The following is a 23,854-nucleotide window of genomic DNA, read 5'->3' on the forward strand; positions in this document are numbered from 1 at the left end:
CTCCTTCTCTTCTTTTTCTCCTTCTCTTCTTTTTCTCCTTCTCTTCTTTTTCTCCTTCTTCTCCTTCTCTTTCTCCTTCCTCTTCTCCTTCTCCTCCTTCTTCTAACCCGATTCTCCCTCTGCTGATGCCCCCGCTAGCTGCTGCTTGCAAACCTCGAGAGAACCCCGAAGGTAAGAGGGGCGTGCTGGGGAGGGGGGTTCCTCTCTCTCTCTCGGGTTTCGGACCCTCCCCAACTTTTCCCGGCCAGGGGCTGGGAGCGCCTCCGCCTCACCCCCCAAGCGGTTGCTGGGGAGGGGGATGGAAAAGTTTGCGCGCCGCTTTCCTGAGTGGGTGGCCGGTCCCGGGGCTTCTGCCTGCATTCCCCCCCCCCCGGTGGAGGGAGGCTGGGGAGGGGCGGTGGGGAGGGGGCTTGAAGAGGAAGGGGGGTTACGGGAGAAGGGGCTTCCCCCCCACCCACTCCTCCCTCGCTTTGCTCTGCTCCTCCAGGTGATAGCTTCGCCGTGAACGCCTCTCTGGCCCGGAAAGGGTTGGAGGAATGGCCGGCGAACCCCAAAGGCTCCGGGGGTGACGGCGACGGCGGCTTCGGGATCCCGCAAGGCTGCCCTCACCGGGCGTTTGGCAAGTGCCCCTCCGGCTCCAGGGTGAGTCTTGCTTTGCCCGCTCGGTCCGGGCTCGGTGGGAGCGGAACGAACCGCGGGCGCCCGCTTGCCAATGGCTCGGCCGGGTGGTCGTTAGGGCGCGTTGGGGAGAAAAGAAGGGGGCGCTTTTTTCTCTTTCTCCTTCCTTTCGCCGGGGGTGGGGGAGGAGGTATAGGACGCCTGGGGGGGGGGGGGTTGGCCAAAGTGCTTTGCCCTGCGGGGCTCCTGGCTCTTTGTGAATGTGGGAGGCAGAGGGAGGGTCCCTGAATTGGGGGAGGGGAGAACACGCTGGAATCCGCCTTACTTTTGCTGGGCTTCCAGACAGGGGGAGTTATATATCTTAGCTGGTGCCCACCCTGTTTGTACCCTCAACTGCCTCCAGTAATTCTTTCCCCTACTCTGCCAGCCTCCCACGATGAGAACTACATCTCCCATCATCCTAGACAGGGGAAGATAGTTTCCTATGAGCTGCTGCTCCTTATTAAAGTTTGGTACCTTCCCATAATGGGAACTACAACTCCCATCATCCTAGACAGGGGAAGATAGTTTCCTATGAGCTGCTGCTCCTTATTAAAGTTTGGTACCCTCCCATGATGGGAACTACAACTCCCATCATCCTAGAAAAGGGACGCTGGTTTCCACTGAGCGGCTGCTCCTTGTTAAAATCCTCAACCCAGGGGTTGCCTAAAGGATGCCCTTCCTAAGGTGTTGAATTCAGTTCCTCCAATCCAGGGGTCAGCAGCCTGCAGCTCTGGAGCCGCATGTGGCTCTTTCATCCCTCTGCTGTGGCTTCCTCTCACTGGTCCAATCCACAATTGATAAGGCTTTCAGTTAGGACAGTTAGAGGAAAAAGGACGCCGGGATAGGAGGAGACTCTATGGTGGGGGAAGCTGGACTTCCAGTCGGCTCTGGAATTGAACGGGGAGGAGGGGGGGCTTCCGTTTAGGACCTTTATGGCTCTTTGAGTGTTTAAGGTTGCTGACCCCTGCTCTAGTTTAGCCCCGGAGAATAAGGTCCCCAGTCCAGGAGATCGGGATAGAAGGCATCTGGAGGGCTTCCCGCTTGCTTTTCCCTGTTGTGGCTTGTTCTGTGATGCCCCCTGGGGTCCCTCCCTTGTGGCTTGGCTGCCGAAAGGCTCTGGAATCTTCCCAGGGTGTTTGGAGGTGGCTAGTTGCGTTGTCTTCTTTGGCCGGGACTTCTGGATGGGCCCCTGCAAAGGGGAATGGAAAGGGAAGAGGTCTCTGATCTTCCAGATGTTGCGCTGAGCCGCGCATGGATCTGCTTATTCATAATTTGCTGGCGTCGTCTCGGCCTGCAGTGCGATTGAAAAAAAAACATGCTGGCTTGTAAACCTTGTTGAAGGCCGAGTTCCCACGAATAAGGGCAGCCTGTGGTTGAACCCAGGATGCTGAATTGAAAGCGGCTTGTGAATGCAGCCCCCAGTTGAGGCTACCCTTTCTATCCCAGGAGTCTTTAGCCTCGCCTTTCTGGATTCTGTCCTCGGTTTACAGGCCATCCTCCACTTACGACCGCAATTGGACCCTGCGGCTGAGTGAGGCAGACGTTAAGTGGGTTTTGCCCCATTTTACGACTTGTCTTGTAAAAAAGTGGCTTAAGCGAATCCCTGCGGTTGTTAAGTTAGTCCCACCGTTGTTAAGTGAGTCCCCCTTGACTTTGCTGGTCAGAAGGTCGCAAGAAAGGATCGCATATGTCTCCGGGACGTTGCGAGCGTCATAAATATGAATCGGTTACCAGGCTGTCTAAACTTTGATCCCATGACTAAGGGGATGCCGCAATGGTCATAAGTGTTTAAAATGGTTGTGTCACTTCATTGTCGTAACTTTGAACGGTGATTAAATGAACTGTTGCAAGTTAAGGACTTCTTGTACCTTGGATCCAGTTCCCATCATTTCCAGTTACGTGCGGGCTGAGGATGAAGAGAGCTTAATCCTGCACCACAATGGATATCACGTTGGAGAAGGCTGGCGTAGAACTGTTATCACAACAGTGGCAAAAATGGTTGTTTTATACAAACTGTTGTTAGGCTTGCAATGTTAAGGACCTTGCGTTGATCCCGCTATCTATCTATCTCTATCTCTATCTATCTATCTATCTATCTATCTATCTATCTATCTATCTATCTATCTATCTATCTATCTATATCTATATCTATATCTATCTATCTATCTATCTATCTATCTATCTATCTATCTATCTATCTATCTATCTATCTATCTGTCTGTCTGTATCTATGCATCTATGCATCTATCTATCTATCTATCTATATCTATCTATCTATCTATCTATCTATCTATCTATCTATCTATCTATCTATCTATCTATCTGTATCTATGTATCTATGTATCTATGCATCTATCTATCTCTCTCTCTCTCTCTCTCTCTCTCTCTCTCTCTGTCTGTCTATATCTATATCTATATCTATATCTATATCTATCTATCTATCTATCTATCTATCTATCTATCTATCTGTATCTATGTATCTATGTATCTATGTATCTATGCATCTATCTATCTATCTATCTATCTATCTATCTATCTATCTATCTATCTATCTATCTATCTATCTATCTCTCTCTGTCTGTCTATATCTATATCTATATCTATATCTATATCTATCTATCTATCTATCTATCTATCTATCTATCTATCTATCTATCTGTATCTATGCATCTATGCATCTATGCATCTATGCATCTATGCATCTATCTATCTATCTATCTATCTATCTATCTATCTATCTATCTATCAATGTGTTTTCCTGAACATCTGGAATTTACTTGGCTCCCCCCCCCCCCATGCTTCTAAGAAAGTTAGAAAAGAGGGGAAAGATTTGGAAAAAAAAATTGGAGGCACCCTTGGCCTCATGTCAAGATGGGGAAGCGGTTGCCATCCAGATGTTGCCAAAGGTTCTGTCATCCTCCTTTTATTTTTGATTGGCGGTTGCCTGGGCCTGTTGGGAATTGAAGTTCATAAACATCTGGAAGGCTACATATTTCCCACCCTTGCTGTAAGGTTTTTTTTGTGTGCGTATGCTTTTAAGAAAGTCTGCTGGGTTTTGGCGTAGTGGAGATAATGTTTTGTTTGTACCCTGATTAATTGAAGGGTTATAATTTGGTCTTCTCCTTTGGCTGAGACGTGGGGGCTTCATTCTCCGCCCTCCCTAAAATGCGTGCATACATGGCAAACGGGGGATTTTAAAGCAACTTCAGAGATGTCCCTCTAAGTTTCTGCCTTTATGTCTAATTTTTTTTAAAGGCTGATATTTATTATTTGCAGCTGATAACCATGCTTCCCCAAGCTTTCTGGTCATCTGGAGACTGCTGATTCTAACATTGAGCACATCCTGTGGCCGACCATAAGAGATTCCCCTGGCATTTGAAATTTAAATAAAGCATATGGACGCATGAGTCTCTTATTTTGGGAGAGGGGGGGGGAGTAGTGACATTCCGTGCCTTGTGATGTCATCATGCAAATGAAATGAATTATGCAGATGGGCTCATTTACATGGGGCTGATGTCATCAGGGAGGGGGGGAGTAGTGACATTCCGTGCCTTGTGATGTCATCATGCAAATGAAATGAATTATGCAGATGGGCTCATTTACATGGTGCTGATGTCATCAGGGAGGGGGGAGTAGTGACATTCCGTGCCTTGTGATGTCATCATGCAAATGAGATGAATTATGCAGATGGGCTCATTTACATGGTGCTGATGTCATCAGGGAGGGGGGGAGTAGTGACATTCCGTGCCTTGTGATGTCATCATGCAAATGAGATGAATTATGCAGATGGGCTCATTTACATGGTGCTGATGTCATCAGGGAGGGGGGGAGTAGTGACATTCCGTGCCTTGTGATGTCATCATGCAAATGAGATGAATTATGCAGATGGGCTCATTTACATGGTGCTGATGTCATCAGGGAGGGGGGGAGTAGTGACATTCCGTGCCTTGTGATGTCATCATGCAAATGAGATGAATTATGCAGATGGGCTCATTTACATGGTGCTGATGTCATCAGGCATACAATATGCAGCTGCTTAGCTTAAGTCCATTTCACCTTGTTAAGAGCATAAGTGCAGGCAGGTGGTTCTCGACTTACAACAGTTCATTTAACGACCGTTCAGAGTTACAACAGCACTGATAAAGTGAATTAGGACCATTTTTCACAGATATGACCTATCTAGCATCCCCGTGATCATGCGATCAAAATCCGGATGCTTGGCAACGGGTTCGTACTTATGACCATTCCTGCGTGCCAAGGTCATATGATTCCCTTTTGCCACCTTTGCAAAATCAATGGGGAAGCCAGATCCACTTAACAGCCATGTGACTAATGTAACAGCTGCAGTGATTCACTTAACAACTGGGACAAGAAAGGTAGCAACTTGGGGCAAAGCTCATGTAACATGTCTCACTTAATGATGGAAATTTGGGGCTCGGTCGTGGTTGTAAGTCGAGGACTACTTGGACCTTTGGTGTAGTGATGATGATGGAGTGTGTGTGTGTGTGTGGCATTTGTGCTGATAAATAAATAAAGGGAGACTAGTATAGATCTATTTCAAGCTATTTAGCTCTCATCAGCTAGCCATACCCTTACTGGGATTCGAACCTGGGCTGTTTTTACATATTAGGCAGTTATATTAACCTCTAAGCCACAAGCTCTCCTCCCTTACTAGCTGAGCCAAGGAAATGATTAAGTGTTATGTCAAAGCACCTGGTGCTTTGAATTTCTAGCAGTATGCTCCCTCCCATATTTGGGCATACCAGGTGCTTTGACATCTATCTATCTATCTATCTATCTATCTATCTATCTATCTATCTATCTATCTATCTATCATCTATCTATCTATCTATCATCTATCTATCTATCTATCTATCTATCTATCTATCTATCATCTATCATCTATCATCTATCTATCTATCTATCTATCTATCTATCTATCTATCTATCTATCTATCTATCTATCTATCTATCTATCTATCTATCATCTCTCTATCTCTCTATCTCTCTATCTCTCTCTCTCTCTCTCTCTATCTATCTATCTATCTATCTCTATCATCTCTCTCTCTCTCTCTATCTATCTATCATCTCTCTATCTATCTATCTATCTATCTATCTATCTATCTATCTATCTATCTATCTATCTATCTATCTATCTATCTATCTATCTATCATCTATCTACAGTATCTATCTTATCTGATAACTTTAAGGACATTAGGACCCATTCGGCTATATATGCAAAATTGCAGAGCCGTCACTTTCATTCAGACAATGTGGACATTTGGTTCTTTGCCAAACTATTCAGTTGCGGATTATTTACGGAAGAGGCAGTGTGGCTTTAGTAGTTTTAAGATGTTGGGTTGGATCTGGGGAGACCCAGATCGTTTTGCATACCCATTTAGATTCCAGTGGTAATCATCCAATTATTGTGTATCATTTAAATGAATCTCCAGAAGGATTGTTCTTTCCTAAGAGTCTATGAGCTTAGGAATCCAGAAGCGTCTTCGGTTCAGACCTTTAGCTTTGCATTCAAGAAGCTTCTTCAGTTCAGAATGGAGGAAAAAGTTTGGATGAGAAGCGAGACGTCTTCAAAGAGAAAGAAGAAAGTCCAGTTGACTTTTGAAAAAGTATCTTTGGGTCAACCATGACCTGGATGATGGAGAATCCCCATAGACAATCCAATGATTTCTCTTTGTGTGTCTGTGTGTGTTTGCGTACGCGTCAGTGGCAGGATTCAATTTCTTTTGCTACTGGTTCTGTGGGGGTGGCTTGGTGGGCTTGGCAGGGGAAAGATGCTGCAAAATCCCCATTCCCACCCCACCCCACTAACCTGCTTTCCAGCTCCATTCCCCTGTTCAGGGCTACAGAAGAATGGGTGTGGCCAGCCTGTTTGCCAGTTCTCCCAACTACTCAAAAATCCCGCTACCGATTCTCCAGAACCTGTAAGAACTGGCTGTGTGGGCACCTTTTTTGGCAAGGTTTTTCAGAAATGGTTTGCCATTATCTTAGCTCCCTAGAGCTGACACAGAGTGATTGGCCCAAGGTCACCCAACTGGATTTGTGCATTAGGCAGGACTAGAATTCACTGTCTCCTGGTTTCTAACCTGCTTGCTTTAACACTATACCAAAACTTGCCCCCCAAAGGTGCTTTATCAAAAGGCAGCTGGCCTTTCTTGATATTTTTTCCTTGAAAACATTTCGCCTCTCATCCAAGAACCGAAGAAGCTTCTTGGATGAGAAGCAAAACATTTTCAAGGGGAAAAAAAAGAACAAAGAAAGTCTGTTGACCTCTTGAAAAAACATCTTGGAGACAACCATGACCTGGATGATTGAGAATCTCCAGAGACATTTAGCTATGCAACAGAAGTGAAGAAGCTTCTTGGAGGAGAAGCAAAATGTCTTCATGAAAAACCAGATGTTTTTCAGAAATGGTTTCCTTGAAAACATTTCTCGCCTCTCATCCAAGAACTGAAGAAGCTTTTTGGATGAGAAGCAAAACATTTTCAAGGGGGAAAAAAGAACAAAAAAAGTCTATTGGCCTCTTGTATCTTGGCATCTTGGCGACAACCACAGATCTGGATGATTGAGATGATCCATTAGGCATTTACACCAAACTGTTTTGCCTCATCCACCATGAGTGTAACTCACTAAAAGGGCTGCGTTTTCACAAAGCGACAAGCTCAAAAAGCGAACAAACCCAGAATTAGCCAAGGTTAATTCTAATCAAGCTTAACACAGATGTTAGGACTTTCTGGAGTCGCTAAACTTGTTGAGAGAACCCAGCTTTCACGTTGGTAGACATTCCATGGTGGGGATGTCTAATTTAATTCACTATCTCAAATGTCCCTAAGCAAACCCTGATGAGAAAATAAATCAGGCGTTTGATTTCGCAACATGGTTCCTTTGCCATGCTGGGAAGCCAGGCCACTGTGGTGTAACAGGATGACTACGGCAATCTCGGGAAAAGGATTGTGGTCATCCCTGACTTAAGTGGTTGATAAATTAGGGACTTGCTGTATCTTGAATGCAACAGTATATAATCTTAAAAAATCCCCAAGTGTTTGAAGATAGCCTTCTCGGCTTTTGCTAAGTTTGTTGCCATTCTGCGTACAACAGTATCAATAATTTACTAAGACTGCATTACTATTCCTCTTCTCTTCCTCCCTATAGTATCTATCTCTCCCCACTTATGACTATAACCGTGTTGCTTGTATCTTTCAATTTGTATAGTTTTTCTATTGGTTTCCTAGTACAATTTGATAGCTTATTAGTAACCTTGACTATCGCTAAATCTTGTATCTTTTCATTCTTGATGAAAAGTAAGTCGAGGACTACTTGGACCCTTGGTGTGGTGATGATGATGGATTCTGTGTGTAGGGGTGTGTGTGTGTGTGCGTGTGTGTGTTGCATTTGTGCTGATAAATAAAGGGAGACTAGTATAGATCTATTTCAAGCTATTTAGCTCTCATCAGCTAGCCATACCCTTACTGGGATTTGAACCTGGGCTATTTTACATATTAGGCAGTTATGTTAACCTCTAAGCCACAAGCTCTCCTCCCTTACTAGCTGAGCCAAGGAAATGATTGTGTTATGTCAAAGCACCTGGTGCTTTGAATTCTAGCAGTATGCTCCCTCCCATATTTGGGCATACCAGGTGCTTTGACATCTATCTATCTATCTATCTATCATCCATCCATCCATCCATCCATCCATCCATCCATCCATCCATCCATCCATCCATCTATCTATCTATCTATCTATCATCTATCTCGAATGTCCCTAAGCAAACCCTGATGAGAAAATAAATCAGGCGTTTGATTTCGCAACATGGTTCCTTCGCCATGCTGGGAAGCCAGGCCACTGTGGTGTAACAGGAATGACTACGGCAATCTCGGGAAAAGGATTGTGGTCATCCCTGACTTAAGTGGTTGATAAATTAGGGACTCGCTGTATCTTGAACGCAACAGTATATAATCTTTAAAAATCCCCAAGTGTTTGAAGATAGCCTTCTCGGCTTTTGCTAAGTTTGTTGCCGTTCTGCGTACAACAGTATTAATAATTTACTAAGACTGCATTACTATTCTTCTTCTCTCCCTCCCTAGTATCTAGCTCTCCCCACTTATGACTATAACCGTGTTGCTTGTAGCTTTCAATTTGTATAGTTTTTATTGGTTTCCTAGTACAATTTGATAGCTTATTAGTAACCTTGACTATCGCTAAGTCTTGTATCTTTTTATTCTTGATGAATGTGTTTTATTCTCCTTGTGTACACTGAGAGCATATGCACCAAAGACAAATTCTTTGTGTGTCCAATCTCACTTGGACAATAAATAATTCTGTTCTGTCCTGTCCTATCCTATCCTATCCTATCCTATCCTATCCTATCCTATCCTATCCTATCCTATCCTATCCTATCCTATCCTATCCTATCCTATCCTATCCTATCCTATCCTATCCTATCCTATCCCTCATTGAAACAGATAGAGAAATTTTAAATGGGTTTAAACTAGTTTAATCTTCAATTGCCTTTTCTGGTGTTTGAGGTTTCAGTCGTACTGCAGAGATGGTATTAATTGAATTGCCCAATAATCCAATAGAAAGATGGATTCTGTGGCCATTATTCTCAGAGGGACAGTTCAGTGTGGTTCCAAGCCATAACAGTGTAGAGAGCACTCAGCATTTCTCTGCAGTTTTGTGCTGGAGGCTCAATTGTCGCCAAGGAGTGAGCTGTGTTGCAACATTTGGCAGAGTTGAGTTTGAAGACTCACCTGATGGAGCTGCTTAAGAAGAGAGGGTGATCTGCGTTTATTTGGGTTGGGTTTTCTGGATGGCTCCTATCTGATGGGGCTGCCTGCCTAATTTGGATCTTGGCAAGCCTACCAGAATGGTTCTTGTGTTTGCTCTCCACTTCCAAAAGAGAATGAAATGCTTGTGAGAGCAGACTGTAAACAGTAATAATGGAGATTGATTACATGGGTGAGTCAGAAAGGCAAAATAAAGGGAATGTTCCCTTGGAGTTGGACTGAGTTCCTGGTGACTTCACAGTCGCATTTATGTAACTTTCCATCAGTGGTGGGTTTCAAAAATTGTTGGAACCTACTCTGTGGGTGTGGCCTCCTTTGTGGGAGTGGCTTGCCACCCTTGTGACCGGATGGGAGTGGCTTGCCACCCATATGACCAGATGGGAGTGGCTTGCCACCCATGTGACCGGATATGAAATTATGAATTAGTACTTAGGTCGGTCCAAGTAGCTATTCAGAAGTTAGTGGTTAGAAGCAATCGTAAAGCAAGATATGGAATTAAAACCAGAAATATTTTGTTGGCTATTTGAAAGGGAGTATAATATATATTTAATTTTACACATGTTAGCAGCTGCTGGAATTGTGTTTGCACAACAGTGGAAAAACAGAGATATGTAAATGAATAAATATTACAATGTGCAGGAATAAATAAACTGGCAATTAAAATCAAGAAGGCTTTGAATACTTTTTCACATGGGATTGGTTTTAGCAATTGCCAACTAACGGAAACAGAAATTAGAAATCCAAAAGTATGAAAGAAAACACCAATTTTGTAAGGAAAGGTCCCTAAAATGTATAAGGAAATATTACTAGATCATTATTAATGCGTAGATAACTGCGGGACATTACACGCCCACCAGTGGTGGGTTTCAAAAAATTTTGGAACCTCTTCTGTAGGTGTGGCCTGCTTTCCACTGGTGGAACCTCTTCTAACCGGTTCGGTAGATTTGACGAACCGGTTCTACCGAATAGGTGCGAACTGGTAGGAACCCACCTCTGCTTTCCATGGCATGTATGTGGAAGTTAATACTCCTTTAATTTAGAACCCTATGTCTCAACCTTGGTAACTGCAAGATGAATAGTCTTCAACCAGAGGTAGTATTCTGCTGGTTTGAACCGATTCTTCCCAACCACTAGCAGAAATCACAGGTGGTCCTGCCCTAGCTGTATGGCCATGACGGCAAAACTATGGCACAGGTGGCACATGGAGCCATTTCTTAGGGCACATGAGGCGTTGTCCTGTCAGCTCCAGCGCGCATGTGCACATTGGCCAGCTGACTTTGGTCTTCGTTTTTGGCCGTTTTCCGCCCTCTGGAGGCTTCCCTGAAGCCCCCAGAGGGCAAAAAACCCAACAGGCAAACTGGAAGTTCGGAAACGGAACGGTTTTTCTCCCTCCGGAGATTTCAGAGAAGGCTCCTGAAGCCTCCGGAGGGCAAAAAACGGACCAACGGGCAACCCGAAAGTTTGGGAACGGATTGCCTCCAGGTTGCTTGTAGGGCCATTTTATGCCCTCCTCAAGCTCCTAGAAAGCTTCTGGAGCCCAGGGACGGCGAAAAACAGGTCCTCAAATACACACAGACAGCTGAAGGCAGCTGATAACTGGCCTATGGCTCTGGCCCCCTCTCTGCCTCCAACACAGAGCCCTCTTCTGAGCTTTCCTCAGCCCCCAGGACTGGCACATGTTCCTCTCCAACCTCCTCACTGTCCGAATCTATTGCCAGCTTCGCAGGCCGCTGGCGGGCCACAACAGAGATGGCTGAATGGACCTCATGCCTACATTTGGGGTCATTTTGAGCCAAGGTGGCGCAGTGGTTAAATGCAGCACTGCAGGCTACTTCAGCTGACTGCAGTTCTGCAGTTCGGCGGTTCAAATCTCACCGGCTCAGGGTTGACTCAGCCTTCCATCCTTCCGAGGTGGGTAAAATGTGGACCCGGATTGTTGTTGGGGGCAATATGCTGACTCTGTAAACCGCTTAGAGAGGGCTGTAAAGCACTGTGAAGCGGTATATAAGTCTAACTGCTATTGCTATTGATTGTATTGGGTAAATTCTAGCAATAGCGATATAATCAGTAAACCATGGTTTGTATATAGCCGCGCTCACACATTTAGTTTCTCTTTCCCTCCCTCTCCAATTTAAGAGAGTCACATCAAAGTGGGGGAAATAATGTCCCTAATCAAGATAAAAATGATTTTTAGGAGGAGTAGAGGGATAGAAGAAAGAGGGGTGGAGAGGGTGGGAGAGAGGATTGGAGGGAGGGTGAGAAGGAAGGGAGGGAGTGTATCGGGAGAGAGGAGTGGTAGAGGGGGAGGGGAAGTAGGGTAGAGGGGAATCATGGAGGGAAGAGGGAAAGTTGGAGGGGGGCGAAAGAAAGGGTGTATGGAGGGTCGAAGAGGTACATTGGGTTTCTATTTTTCGTGGTATTATTGACAAGAGGAATGGCTGTGTTTATTGTTTAATGTTATATGGCCCCGGTTGTGCACAGTATATATGTGACTGTACAAAAATGAAAATGGAAAATAAAAACACATTTCTTGAAAAGAAGATAAAAATGATCTTGGATATAAGATCAACGGAGCTCCAATTTCATAACTCTTTCCCCTTCGACATCCAAACAGCCTTCCTCCCCTCTCTCTTTCTAAAAAAACAGACAAACCACCAAGCCAATTCCAAACCAATGGAATTCTGGAAATCAAAACTGTTTTGTCAAGGAGCCCGTACTTAAAAGATCCACAGCTCCATTTCATGTTTCGAATCTAATCTTCATGCCTGAGAGTGTGACTTGTCGAAAATGGGATTTTTCCCGTTTCAAGAGGGCCGACGGAGGGAACGGCAACGAAGCACCTCACCTGGGATGGAGGGCTTAAAAAAGCCTCATCCTAAAATGTGCTTCTTCAGCAACGGAGGGGATGAGGAAGAAAGTTGCTGTGCCGGCGTTTGCTCTCAAGTTGATTCTCGCGGAAAAGCTTCCTTTGTGTAGCTTCTGGAGAGCTCGGAGCTGCTTAAAGAGGTGGCGTTTTTTTTTATTTTTTTTATAGCCGCCTCCTTTGCCTTCCCAGGGATGTTAGGATGGCTTTTTATGGCTTTCTTTGAACTTGGCTTCGGAAGGGAGGGAAGGAAGGGGGGAAAGAGAGAAAACCGGCCCCCGCTGGAGTATAGAAACTTTGTAAGGGCTGATGCTGGCTTTAGAAGAAGAGAGGCATCCATGCAGCGATGATCTTTTAAAACAAAACCTGGGCCACCTCCTGCCAGTCTAGCTACCGGCTTTTATAGAAATGCTGGAAAAGGGCACGGCTTTGGGTCCTTGCAAGTGTGCTTCAAAACAAGGCTGAAAAGTAAACTGCAGATGTTCGGGGCGGGGAGTGGGGGCTGATAGAGATCTTTCTTTCTTTCTTTCTTTCTCTCTCTCTCTCTCTTTCTTTCTCTTTCTTTCTTTCTTTCTTTCTTTCTTTCTCTCTTTCTTTCTTTCTCTCTCTCTCTCTCTTTCTTTCTCTCTCTTTCTCTCTCTTTCTCTCTCTCTTTCTTTCTTTCTCTCTCTCTCTCTCTTTCTCTCTCTCTCTCTTTCTTTCTTTCTCTCTCTCTTTCTCTCTCTCTTTCTCTCTCTCTCTTTCTCTCTCTCTTTCTCTCCCTCTCTTTCTTTCTCTCTTTCTCTCTTTCTTTCTTTCTTTCTTTCTTTCTTTCCGGCTGGTTTGTTTTCTTCCTTTCAATGCGCTGGCAAACGAGACAGTTCCCGCGGTGGAAGCCTGCAGCTCTGCTTTTTCCTGGTTCTCGGGAAGCAGAAGGCTGAAACCGAAGAGGGACTAAGGAGTGAGATCTGGATCGTTCCCTGGCAGGGGTGAGACTCTGGGGCTCAAGTTGCTAGTCCATCGGGTCGCTTTTACTAGTAAGAGTGGTTAAAAGACAGCAGCCTAGAAAGGAGGAAACCGTGACTTCTGATCCTGCCTTAGGCATGAAAGACAGTTGGGTGACTTTGAGCCAGCCACTGGGAGATGTGGAGTTCTAGTCCCTTCTTAGGCACGAAAGACTGCTGGGTGACTTTGGGCCAGCCACTAGGAGATGGGGAGTTCTAGTCCCTTCTTAGGCACGAAAGACAGCTGGGTGATTTTGAGCCAGCCACTAGGAGGTGGGGAGTTCTAGTCCCTTCTTAGGCACGAAAGACAGCTGGGTGACTTTGAGCCAGCCACTAGGAGATGGGGAGTTCTAGTCCCTTCTTAGGCACGAAAGACAGCTGGGTGACTTTGAGCCAGCCACTAGGAGATGGGGGAGTTCTAGTCCCTTCTTAGGCACGAAAGACAGCTGGGTGACTTTGGGCCAGCCACTAGGAGATGGGGAGTTCTAATCCCTTCTTAGGCACGAAAGACAGCTGGGTGACTTTGGGCCAGCCACTAGGAGATGGGGAGTTCTAGTCACTTCTTAGGCACGAAAGACAGCTGGGTGACTTTGGGCCAGCCACTAGGAGATGGGGAGTTCTAGTCCCTTCTTAGGCATGAAAGACTGCTGGGTGACTTTGGGCCAGCCACTAGGAGATGGGGAGTTCTAGTCCCTTCTTAGGCACGAAAGACAGCTGGGTCACTTTCAGCCAATCCCTCTCTTTCAACCCAGGCTCCTTGTTAGGGGCAAATACGAAGGAGCAGTATTGGATGTATTAATTGAATTAGTTCTACTTTTTAAAAATTATTACTCCCCCCACTCCCTTGTGCCCATTTCGTCCCTGCCAGCTGAGCAGGAGAAGGGCAGCCTAAACGTTTGAGTTCGTGAAGCTGACTAAGTGGCTAGATACTGGTGCCAAAACCTCTGTAAGCTGCTTTCCCTACGATGGGGATGAATCACGCCCCTGTGTACTACTGGAACATGGGTGTTCGCTTCCCCTGATCCAGAGGTGGGTTCCTACCAGTTCGCACCACTTCGGTAGAACTGGTTCGTCAAATCTACCGAACCGGTTAGAAGAGGTTCCACCAGAAAGCAGGCCACACCTACAGAAGAGGTTCGAAAAATTTTTGAAACCCACCACTGAGACACACACACACACACACACACACACACACACACACAGACAGACAGACAGACAGACAGACAGACCGACTCACACAGAGAAAGAAAAAGAAAGGAAGAAATAAATAAATAAAAAAAGAAAAAAGTGAGAGAGAGATGAAAGAAAAAAAGGAAAAAGGGACAGAGAGACAAAAGGAATGATAGAGTGAGAGAGAGAGAGAGAGAGAGAGAGAGAGAGAGAGAGAGAGAGAGAAAACACATGGCCAGCAAGCCACTCCCACAAAGGAGGCCACACCCACAGAGTAGGTTCGAAAATTTTTTGAAACCCACCACTGCCCTGATCACACGACAGTCAATCCACCTTGGCATCCTGCAGATGTTTGGAATGCCGGTTCCCGCCAGTCCTGCAGCCATCATTTCCAGGGGCAAAGAGATGATGAAAGTTCTCATCCACGCCAGGCTGTCTGTCCCTGGCTTAATAGGCACTAGCGCTTGCAATTAAGGAGGGACTTAATTTCTCCCCTGCCTGATTACTTTGGCCCAGATTGCGCCAATGGTGTTACTCTGCTTTTGCTGTCACGTTACGCAGGGCATTATTTTGCTCATCCCCGCTTGCAAAAGTCAAGTAGAAGCACCTGGCAATCCCCACTAGGAAAGCCTGCCAACCTCCTCCAACTCGGATTGGCCCAAGAGAATTCCAGGACTAAATGTGCTGAAAAGTAGGGAAGCACGCACAACCTTGTTTTACCTGTGGCAGGTGTCTCCGGAGATTTCACAGCCTTGTTCCTGGATATGATTCTCTCCCCCCCCCCACACCCCCGATGTTAAACTTGATGGTTGTGCTGTCTTCCTAAAGCTTTCTTTATCCTGAATTTTTTATGATTTTTTTTTGACATACTTCAAGAACACAATATTCCAGTATTTATATTTTCTGCTGGGATTGGAGACGTCCTGGAACAGATTATTCATCCAGCAGGTGTCTACCGTTCCAATATCAAAGTAGTTTCCAATTTTATGGAGTTTGGTGATAACGGCGTATTGAAAGGATTTAAAGGAGAATGAATTCATGTTTACAACAAACACGATGGAGCCTTGAAAAATACAGAATACTTTAAACAATTAAAAGACAACAGCAATATCATATTACTTGGAGATTCTCAAGGAGACTTAACAATGGCAGATGGAGTGGCAAATGTTGAACATATTCTTAAGGTTGGGTATCTCAATGACAATTATCCTTGTATCTTTATCACAATGGCTACCTGGAGTTTAAGGGATACATCCGAGCAGCGTTTTCCACCTTTGGCTTGAAGATGTGTAGACTTCAACTCCCAGAATTCCCCAGTGAGCATACAGGCTGAGGAATCCTGGGAATTGACGTTCACACATATTTAAGCGGCCAAGCTCAATGGAAACACGGCATTAGAAGAGCAGTCCTGTTTGCTCAAAAATGAAGCACATGAGGTGGTGGGGGGAGCATAATGTGTTGTGCAGCCACTGGGAAAAATTGCTCTGGATTCTGTATACTTTACTTTTAAAACTGAGATAAGGTTCTAGTCCACAGGGTGGCAAATGAAAAAGAATAATCCTTTGGTTTTTGCTTTAATGTTAAGAGGCTAGAGAGCAGAAAAGGGCCTTTTGGTAAATGGCATGCTCGTATTTAACAGTGGCTAAGGCGCTGAGCTTGTCGATCAGAAAAGGCCGGCAGTTCGGCGGTTCGAATCCCACTGCCACGTAACCGAGTGAGGTCCCGTTACTTGTCCCAGCTTCAGCCAACCTAGCAGTTCGAAAGCATGTGAAAAATGCAAGTAGAAAAATAGGAATCACCTTTGGTGGGAAGGGAACAGCGTTCCGTGCTCCTTTGGCATTGAGTCATGCCAGCCACATGACCACGGAGACGTCTTTGGACAGCGCTGGCTCTTCGGCTTTGAAATGGAGATGAGCACCGCCCCCTAGAGTCGGGAACGACTAGCACATATGTGCGAGGGGAACCTTTACCTTAAGAGGCTAGAAAGCAGAGCAGGAAGGGGCCTTTTTTTGTTTGTTTTTTAAATTATTTTAATTTTATCAATTTCATATATACATTCACAATTATATGATCTCATAACTGTTATTAATAATATGTATTTATAACAATTTTTCCCTACTGTTGACAATATACTTGAAGATTGCTTTTTTAACATCCTATAGATCCATCTTATCTTACAACGGTCCTACTTCTTCTTCCCTCCCTCCCTCTTTCCTTCCCTCCTTTCTTTTCTCCTTCTCTCCTTCCTTTCCCCCTTCCTTTCCTCCTTCCTTCCCCCCTTCCTTCTCTCCTACATTCCCTCCTTCCTTCCCTCCTTTCTTCTCTCCTTCTCTCCTTCCTTCCCTCCTTTCTTCTCTCCTTCTCTCCTTCCTTCCCTCCTTCCTTCCCTCCTTGCTTCCCTCCTTCCTACCCCCCTTTCTTCTCTTTCTTCTCTCCTTCCTTCCTTCCTCCTCTCCTTTCCCTTCTCTCCTTCCCCAGGAAGGGGCCTTTTGGTAAGTGGCATGCTCGGCTTTTATTTCGCTTCTGTTTCCATCTTGTCCTTTTTAAGAGGTGTGTAGATTTCTCACTGGCTTCTGGGCGATGCTGAGCAGGAGTATTTCCGTGCATGTCTGGAATTTCACTGGGAAATGAAATGCCTTGGCCGTCTGCATCCTTCAATGGTGCATGACCAGCAAAGGCGCCATCCTTTAAAAAAAAAGGGGGGGGGGAGAACGTCTGACCTTACCAATTCTAAGGAGACCCCCGTCCGTGGATGAAAACATTTAAAGCAAGCCTGGAAAATGAATTCCGTTTGATGCCTTTCGGGACCCTGAAATGGTTTAGAACAGTGATGGGCAACCTTTTTGGCGTGGTGTGTCAAAAATCGGCAAAAAATTGAGCATAACTCGCGTTGTGTGTCACTTCGACAAAAACATAATTTTGCGCAATTTATAGTTTAAACTACTTCCCTGCTGTGGTGCGGTCGTAACCGACAGTCCCAGGAGTAGACTCTCTGTGCCGGCCTGACTGGAGAGAGGCGCGCACTGTTCCCGCGCTCCTCTCCTGCGGGTCCTCCCTCGCCACGCTGATGACGTGTGTGCGCACGGCACGCATGCCTTACCAGCAGCCCCTGCGCTCAGAAAGGGGTGGCGGCGATACAGTAAGTGAGTGTGGGCGGGGGAGATCACACGTCACGCGCCTCCTCCCGTTCCTCCAGCACAGATTCTTTCATCCTCGGTGGCCGTGCAGGAGCCGAGGATGAATCGCATGAAATCCTGTGCGTGTCACCCCAAATGGCTACACGTGTCAGCACTGACACGCGTGTTATAGGTTCGCCATCACTGGTTTAGAACCAATTTAAGATTCTGTTGAAAATCTGAAGTGGGAAACTTTGCGTTCCGCCTTCCTCAAAGTTTGTGTGTTTGGAGGAGAGGGGGGAGAGTAAGTGAGTGGGTGAATATCTCTTTACTGATGTGCTGGACACTTGGAGTCTCCACACTTGACTGCTGCTCTCATCAGTGGTTGATCCTGGTTCGGAGAAATTAACAGGAAGATTGTTGCCATCCTGAATAGGAAACCCTAGAATCAATGGTGATTTAGTTTAAGGTAGTTTTGAAAGCTCCTGTTACGTTTTGTTGTTGTTAGTTCATGAAGTTGTGTCTGACCCATCGCGACCCCATGGACAACATTCCTCCGGGCCTTCCTGTCCTCTACCATCCTCTGGAGTCCATTTAAGCTCACGCCGACTGCTTTAGTGACCCCATCCAGCCACCTCATTCTCTGTCGTCCCCTTCTTCTTTTGCCCTCCATCGTTCCCAGCATGAGGCTCTTCTCCAGAGAGTCCTTCCTTCTCCTTAGATGGCCAAAGTCTTTGAGTTTCCTCTTCAGCAGAGGTGGGTTCCTACCAGTTCGCACCTATTTGGTAGAACCGGTTCGTCAAATCTACCCAACCGGTTAGAAGAGGTTCCACCAGTGGACCCGGAAAGCAGGCCCCACCTACAGAAGAGGCTCCAAAATGTTTTGAAACCCACCACTGGTCCTTGGATATGATTATTCTACCCTATCATGCTCCTATTTATAAAACTCAGTGCCTCTGTGAAAGGCAAGGATGACTACTGCGTTTGTGGTGCAATCAGAACATTGCGTGTGTTGAAGTTGTTTTAACGCAAACCAAAGATGCCTTTTAAGAAACAAGCTTACATCCTATTCTTATGCATGCCAGTGCTGTGTGTGAGATAATTTAAGGTGGTTCTGACAAGTGTCGTCGGCATCTTCATATCCGGTCACATGGGTGGCAAGCCACTCCCATCTGGTCACATGGGTGGCAAGCCACTCCCACAAAGGAGGCCACACCCACAGAGTAGGTTCGAACAATTTTTGAAACCCACCACTGCTCTTCAGGATCTGTCCTTCTAAAGAGCAGTCAGGGTTGATCTCCTCTAGGACTGACCGGTTGGATGGCCTTGCAGTCCAAGGGACTCACAGGAGTCTTCTCCAGCACCAGAGTTCAAAGGCCTGTTATGTGTAGCTTCTAGCAATTTAACAGCTGTTTGTCTATCTGTGACAGATTCCACTAAATGAACTCTTGTGTGTCGAGGACTATCTATATCCCACATGGTTAGGTTTCCTGCCTTGGACTACCCACATTGTTCCCACATCTGACTCCATGTTAGGTCCAAGGATTTTGCCACTGGCCTCTCCCTCTCCCTCCCCCCCTCTCTCTCCCTCCTTTCCTCCCTCTGTCCATGCGCCTGTGTATTATCGGTCCAAGAGAGTTTGCGTTTGAGCTGCGGTGGCTTTGCCAGAGCCATGTGTTTCTGAGCATCTCTGCACTGGCTTGGGAGGATTAGGGTGCACGGAGGTACCCATTAAAGCCTATGATTTCAAGATCTGTGGAAGGAAAACTCATGCTCCGGTGTTTGATCTCCGGGTGATGCTGCATGCGCCGTGAGGTACGGATTGCCGCGATCAGCTCGGGAGGAAAGAGAGAGAGAACAAAGGACTATCTTGCAGGAGAAATGGGATGGGGACAGGGGGGGAGGGGGGTTGAGACTCCATGGACGTGCTTTCATCTGCTGGGTGATGTGTGTTTGCACACCCTCTTCTGCTTTTCTTATCTGGCGGGAGGAGGAGGAGGAGGACATAGATAAATACAGTTTAACAGAGTTGGAAGGGACCTTATAGGTCATGTAGTCCAACCCCACCCCCCCACCCCTCAAGCAGACCCTACACCATTTCTGACAGAGGTTTCTTCTTGAAAGCCTCCAGTGATGAAGCTCCCACAACTTCCGAAGGCAACTTCTGTTCCATCGCTTGATTGTTCTCACTGTTAGAAAATGTCTCCTTATTTCCAGGTTGAATCCCTCCATGATCAGTTTCCATCCGTTATTCCTTGTCTGGCCTTCAGGTGCTTTGGAAAATAGCTTGACCCCCCCTCCTCTCTGTAGCAGCCCCTCAAATATTGGAAGACTGCTATCATGTCTCCCCTGGTCCTTCTCTTCTCTAGACTAGCCATGCCCAGTTCCTACAACCCAGTGGTGGGTTTCAAAAAAATTTGGAACCTCTTCTGTAGGTGTGGCCTGCTTTCCGGGTCCACTGGTGGAACCTCTTCTAACCGGTTCAGTAGATTTGATGAACCGGTTCTACTGAATAGGTGCGAACTGGTAGGAACCCACCTCAGCTGCAACCCTTCTTCATATGTTTTAGCCTCCAGTCCCCTAATTATCTTTGTTGCTCTTCTCTGCACTCTTTCTAGAGTCTCAAGATCTTTTTTATAGTGTGGTGACCAACACTGGATGCAGTACTCTAGGTGTGGTCTTACTAAAGCTTTACAGAGTGCTATTAGTACTTAACTTGTTTGTATCCCTCTGTTAATGCAACTTAGGATTGCATTGGCTTTTTTGGCTGTCACCACATACTACTGGCTTGTATTTAACTGGTTGTTCACTAAGACTCCAAAATCCCTCTAGGGAGGAGGAGGAAGGGAAGGTTTCTGTGCCCTTGGAGGTAACTTACCGTAGCAGCTTCTTTGGTAGAGAAAAAGAGAGAGAGAGAGACCGAAAATCTGGCATGTTCTTTGGCCAGGAGAAATGGCAAAACGAGAGAGGACCATTGGATCCAACCACAGCTGGAGGGGAGCCAGTCATGGTGGGGAGGGGGAGAGTGGGCTGGGTTGTTCTTGAAGCTCAGAGAATACCCAGGACCCCACAATTCAATCCTGAGCTTGCAAATGCCAACGATTGAGCCCCCAAACTTATGCTGATGAGTGAGAAATTTCGTCAAGTGAGTTTTGCCCTCTTTTGCTGGCCACCGTCGTTGAGCGAATCACTGCAGTTGTTAAATTAGTAACCCGGCCGTTAAGCGAATCTGGCTTCCCCACTGACTTTGCTTGTCAGGAGGTCGCAAAAAGGGATCACCTGACCCGCCCTTCCCCGAGATGTAGGTATGAACCAGTTGCCAAGAAGGTGAATTTGGATCACGTGGCCACGGGGAAGCTGCAACCGTCATAAGTGTGAAAAACGGTCATAAGTCACATTGTCCCACGTCATCGTAACTTCCAACGGCCAGTAAATGAATGGTTACCACCCCCCCTTTAAAAAAAAGGCTTTATATACTGCATTGATTCATATTCCATCATGGTCTGGGTTATATTTTTTGCAAAGCTTTTCCTAATGTCTTGTGTCGTTTCAAAATGTTTGACAGGGTCGCCTTTAGCCACAATTTCTGCAAACGAATCCCTTGCCATTTTGCGATCCAGGCTCATGAAAAGCGTAGTGTAAACCCAAACGCAGGCTTTCCTTAAGTCAGTCTGACTTCACTCTGTCTGGAATTAAGCTTTGATCTTATCTTTTGTCCCCTGCATGTGGATTCAGCATGGAGCACTGAAAAACGTTATTTGGGCTTTGAGGCTAAATGAGCCCAGTGTATCTTTACCGAAGTTTATATCAACTTGATTCGTATCAACAAACAATTCAAGGCTGCTTTTAAAAGGCGAAAAGTCTGTAGAGATTCTCAGTCATCCACCAGGGTCATGGTTATCCCAAAAAACCCACACAGGTTGGGGCCTCCTCCGGGTGCCGTCAGCCAGACAATGCCGGCTGGTGACCCCCCGGGGGAGGGCCTTCTCTGTAGCTGCACCGGCCCTGTGGAACGATCTACCCGCTGAGATCCGGACCCTTACCACTCTCCCGGCCTTCCGTAAAGCCAACAAGACCTGGCTGTTCCGGCAGGCCTGGGGCTGTTGATTAATTTCAAGCCCGACTTGATTGAATGGATGGTGTATTGGTTTTTTAATATTGTATCTTTTCTTAATCTTTTAATGCTTTTATTTTTTGCTGTGAGCTGCCCAGAGTCCCTATGGGAGTGGGCGGCATACAAATTTTATTAAATTAAATTAAAGTAAAGTAAAGTAAAGAAGTAAAGTAAAAAAGTAAAGTAAAAAGTAAAGTAAAAAAGTAAAGTAAAAAAGTAAAGTAAAAAGTAAAGTAAAGTAAAGTAAAAATGCTTTATTTTTTCAGGAGGCTTTCTTGTTTTTTTTTTCCTTTTGAAGACATTTCTCTTCTCATCCAAGAAGCTTCTTCAGCTCTGACAGGATAGTGGGATAGCCTTTTAACCGGATAGCCTTTTAAAAGGCGACTTTTAAGATCTTTTGAAGCCCTCTCTTTTAATTTGCAAGGAATGCGGATGTTTTTTGTTTGTTTGTTTTGAAAAGTCAGAATGCTAGATTTTTTCCCCCCTTCTTCTTTGAAGTTGAAGCTGCAGGGCAAACGTCTGGGACTGAATTTGCTTCTCTGTTTTGTTTTAATCTTGCAATTTAGATTTGCAAATTTAAATTTAGATTTAGTCAATGCCTGGAATGCCTGATCTGTTGTTACATCCTCAAACCCCCATAACGTTAATCTTGAACTGTCTACTGTTGACCTCACCCCATTCCTAAGAGGTCCATAAAGGGGGCATGCATAAGCACATCAGCAAGACTAATCTCCCTGTCCTATTGTCCCCATTTATTTACACCCATTTCCTGTGTTCTTATTCATGTTTATTCTTATTCCTGTTCTCTTGTGCATGAGTGACTAAGTAAGTAAGTAAATAAGTAAGTAAGTAAGCAAATAAATAAGCATCGAACTTCTCATCACATCAGATGCACTTTGACTTTGCATATGGCAAGGACATTTTTGGGTGTTCATTTCCCTAACAAATTCAGTTTAAAAAGTAGGAGGAAATAAGTGAAAAACAGGTCTTTGAATATGACAGAGATATGAGGAGAAGGTACAATAGGGATAGAAAATAGTGGGGAATAATAGTAATTGTATATTAATATTTTAAGATATACAAAAGGACAGGAAGATTTAGAAATGAAGAGTAATAACAAAAGGCATGTATGAATAATATGATACAATGGAAATGCAATGCGATATTTAGGAGCAATAAGATTATGTTTATGTGCATTGAAATGTATAATGCCCGGCTACCACACCATTCAAACATTGAAATGTATAAAGAATATAAAAAAATAAAAATTTATAAAAAAATAAAAATTTCATTGGGGGAAAAAAAAGTAGGAGATCACCTGAAAGAAATTCTCAAGCAGAGGAAGAACGAGGCACAAAAAAATAATAAAAATAAAAATAAAAAATAACCCCAAGCCTCTTTTGCGGTGGAAGAAACTTTTTCAAAAACTGCAGGGCCAACTCAGAAGCGGCCTTCCCACTTTCATCTCTCTGCAATCTGATAGTGTGTGTGTATATTTGTGTGTGTGTGTATGTGTGTGTGTGTGTGTGTGTGTGTAGGGAATCTGGGATGGGCGCCAGATCCTGTGCAGATTTATATTGTGGCTTATCCTTTGAACATGCAGAAAGCTTGGAGCCTCTTCCCTCAAAGTCATGCTGGAGTCCCAGCATGGACAGGTGGTCCATCATCTTTGCAAATGCTTCTTGCATTCTGGGGGCCCCGTTCATGGTGAAGCTTTATCGGTCAGCCGATAAATCTTAAAGTAATCCCGCCCGTGTCTTATGAGACCGGCTAAACGATGTGGCACTCTTAAGGCCACGCCCCCTTCAAGGAAAAGATAATTATTAATGCCGATAATCTCCTAACAAATATGTTTAGGGAAAAGCGTTCATTAGATCTCAGACAGACATTGAAAGGCTTATTAGCAATGGAAGTTAGACTTATATACCGCTTCACTGTCCTTTTACAGCCCTCTCTAAGCGGTTTACAGAATCAGCCCCTCAACAATCTGGGTCCTCATTTTACCCACCTCGGAAGGATGGAAGGCTGAGTCAACCTTGAGCCGCTCAGGATTGAACTCTTGGCAGTTGGCAGAGTTAGTTTGCAATCCTGCATTCTAACCACTGTACACCGTGGATGGATGGATAGATGGAAGGAAGGAAGG

The 23,854-nt window shown here is 45.3% G+C and overlaps 1 protein-coding gene across 1 annotated transcript in view; it reads left to right on the forward strand.

Annotated features, from left to right (window-relative positions):
• Positions 1–23,854, forward strand: part of NKD1 (NKD inhibitor of WNT signaling pathway 1) — a 159,256-nt gene that overhangs the window by 1,112 nt on the left and 134,290 nt on the right. Inside the window, exons 2-3 of the mRNA XM_032231142.1 lie at positions 139–171; positions 488–642. Coding sequence (XP_032087033.1) covers positions 139–171; positions 488–642 — 188 coding nt within the window. The remainder of the gene's footprint in view (positions 1–138; positions 172–487; positions 643–23,854) is intronic.

The sequence above is a fragment of the Thamnophis elegans genome, chromosome 14, assembly GCF_009769535.1.
Source record: "Thamnophis elegans isolate rThaEle1 chromosome 14, rThaEle1.pri, whole genome shotgun sequence".
NCBI classification, from domain to species: Eukaryota; Metazoa; Chordata; class Lepidosauria; order Squamata; family Colubridae; genus Thamnophis; species Thamnophis elegans.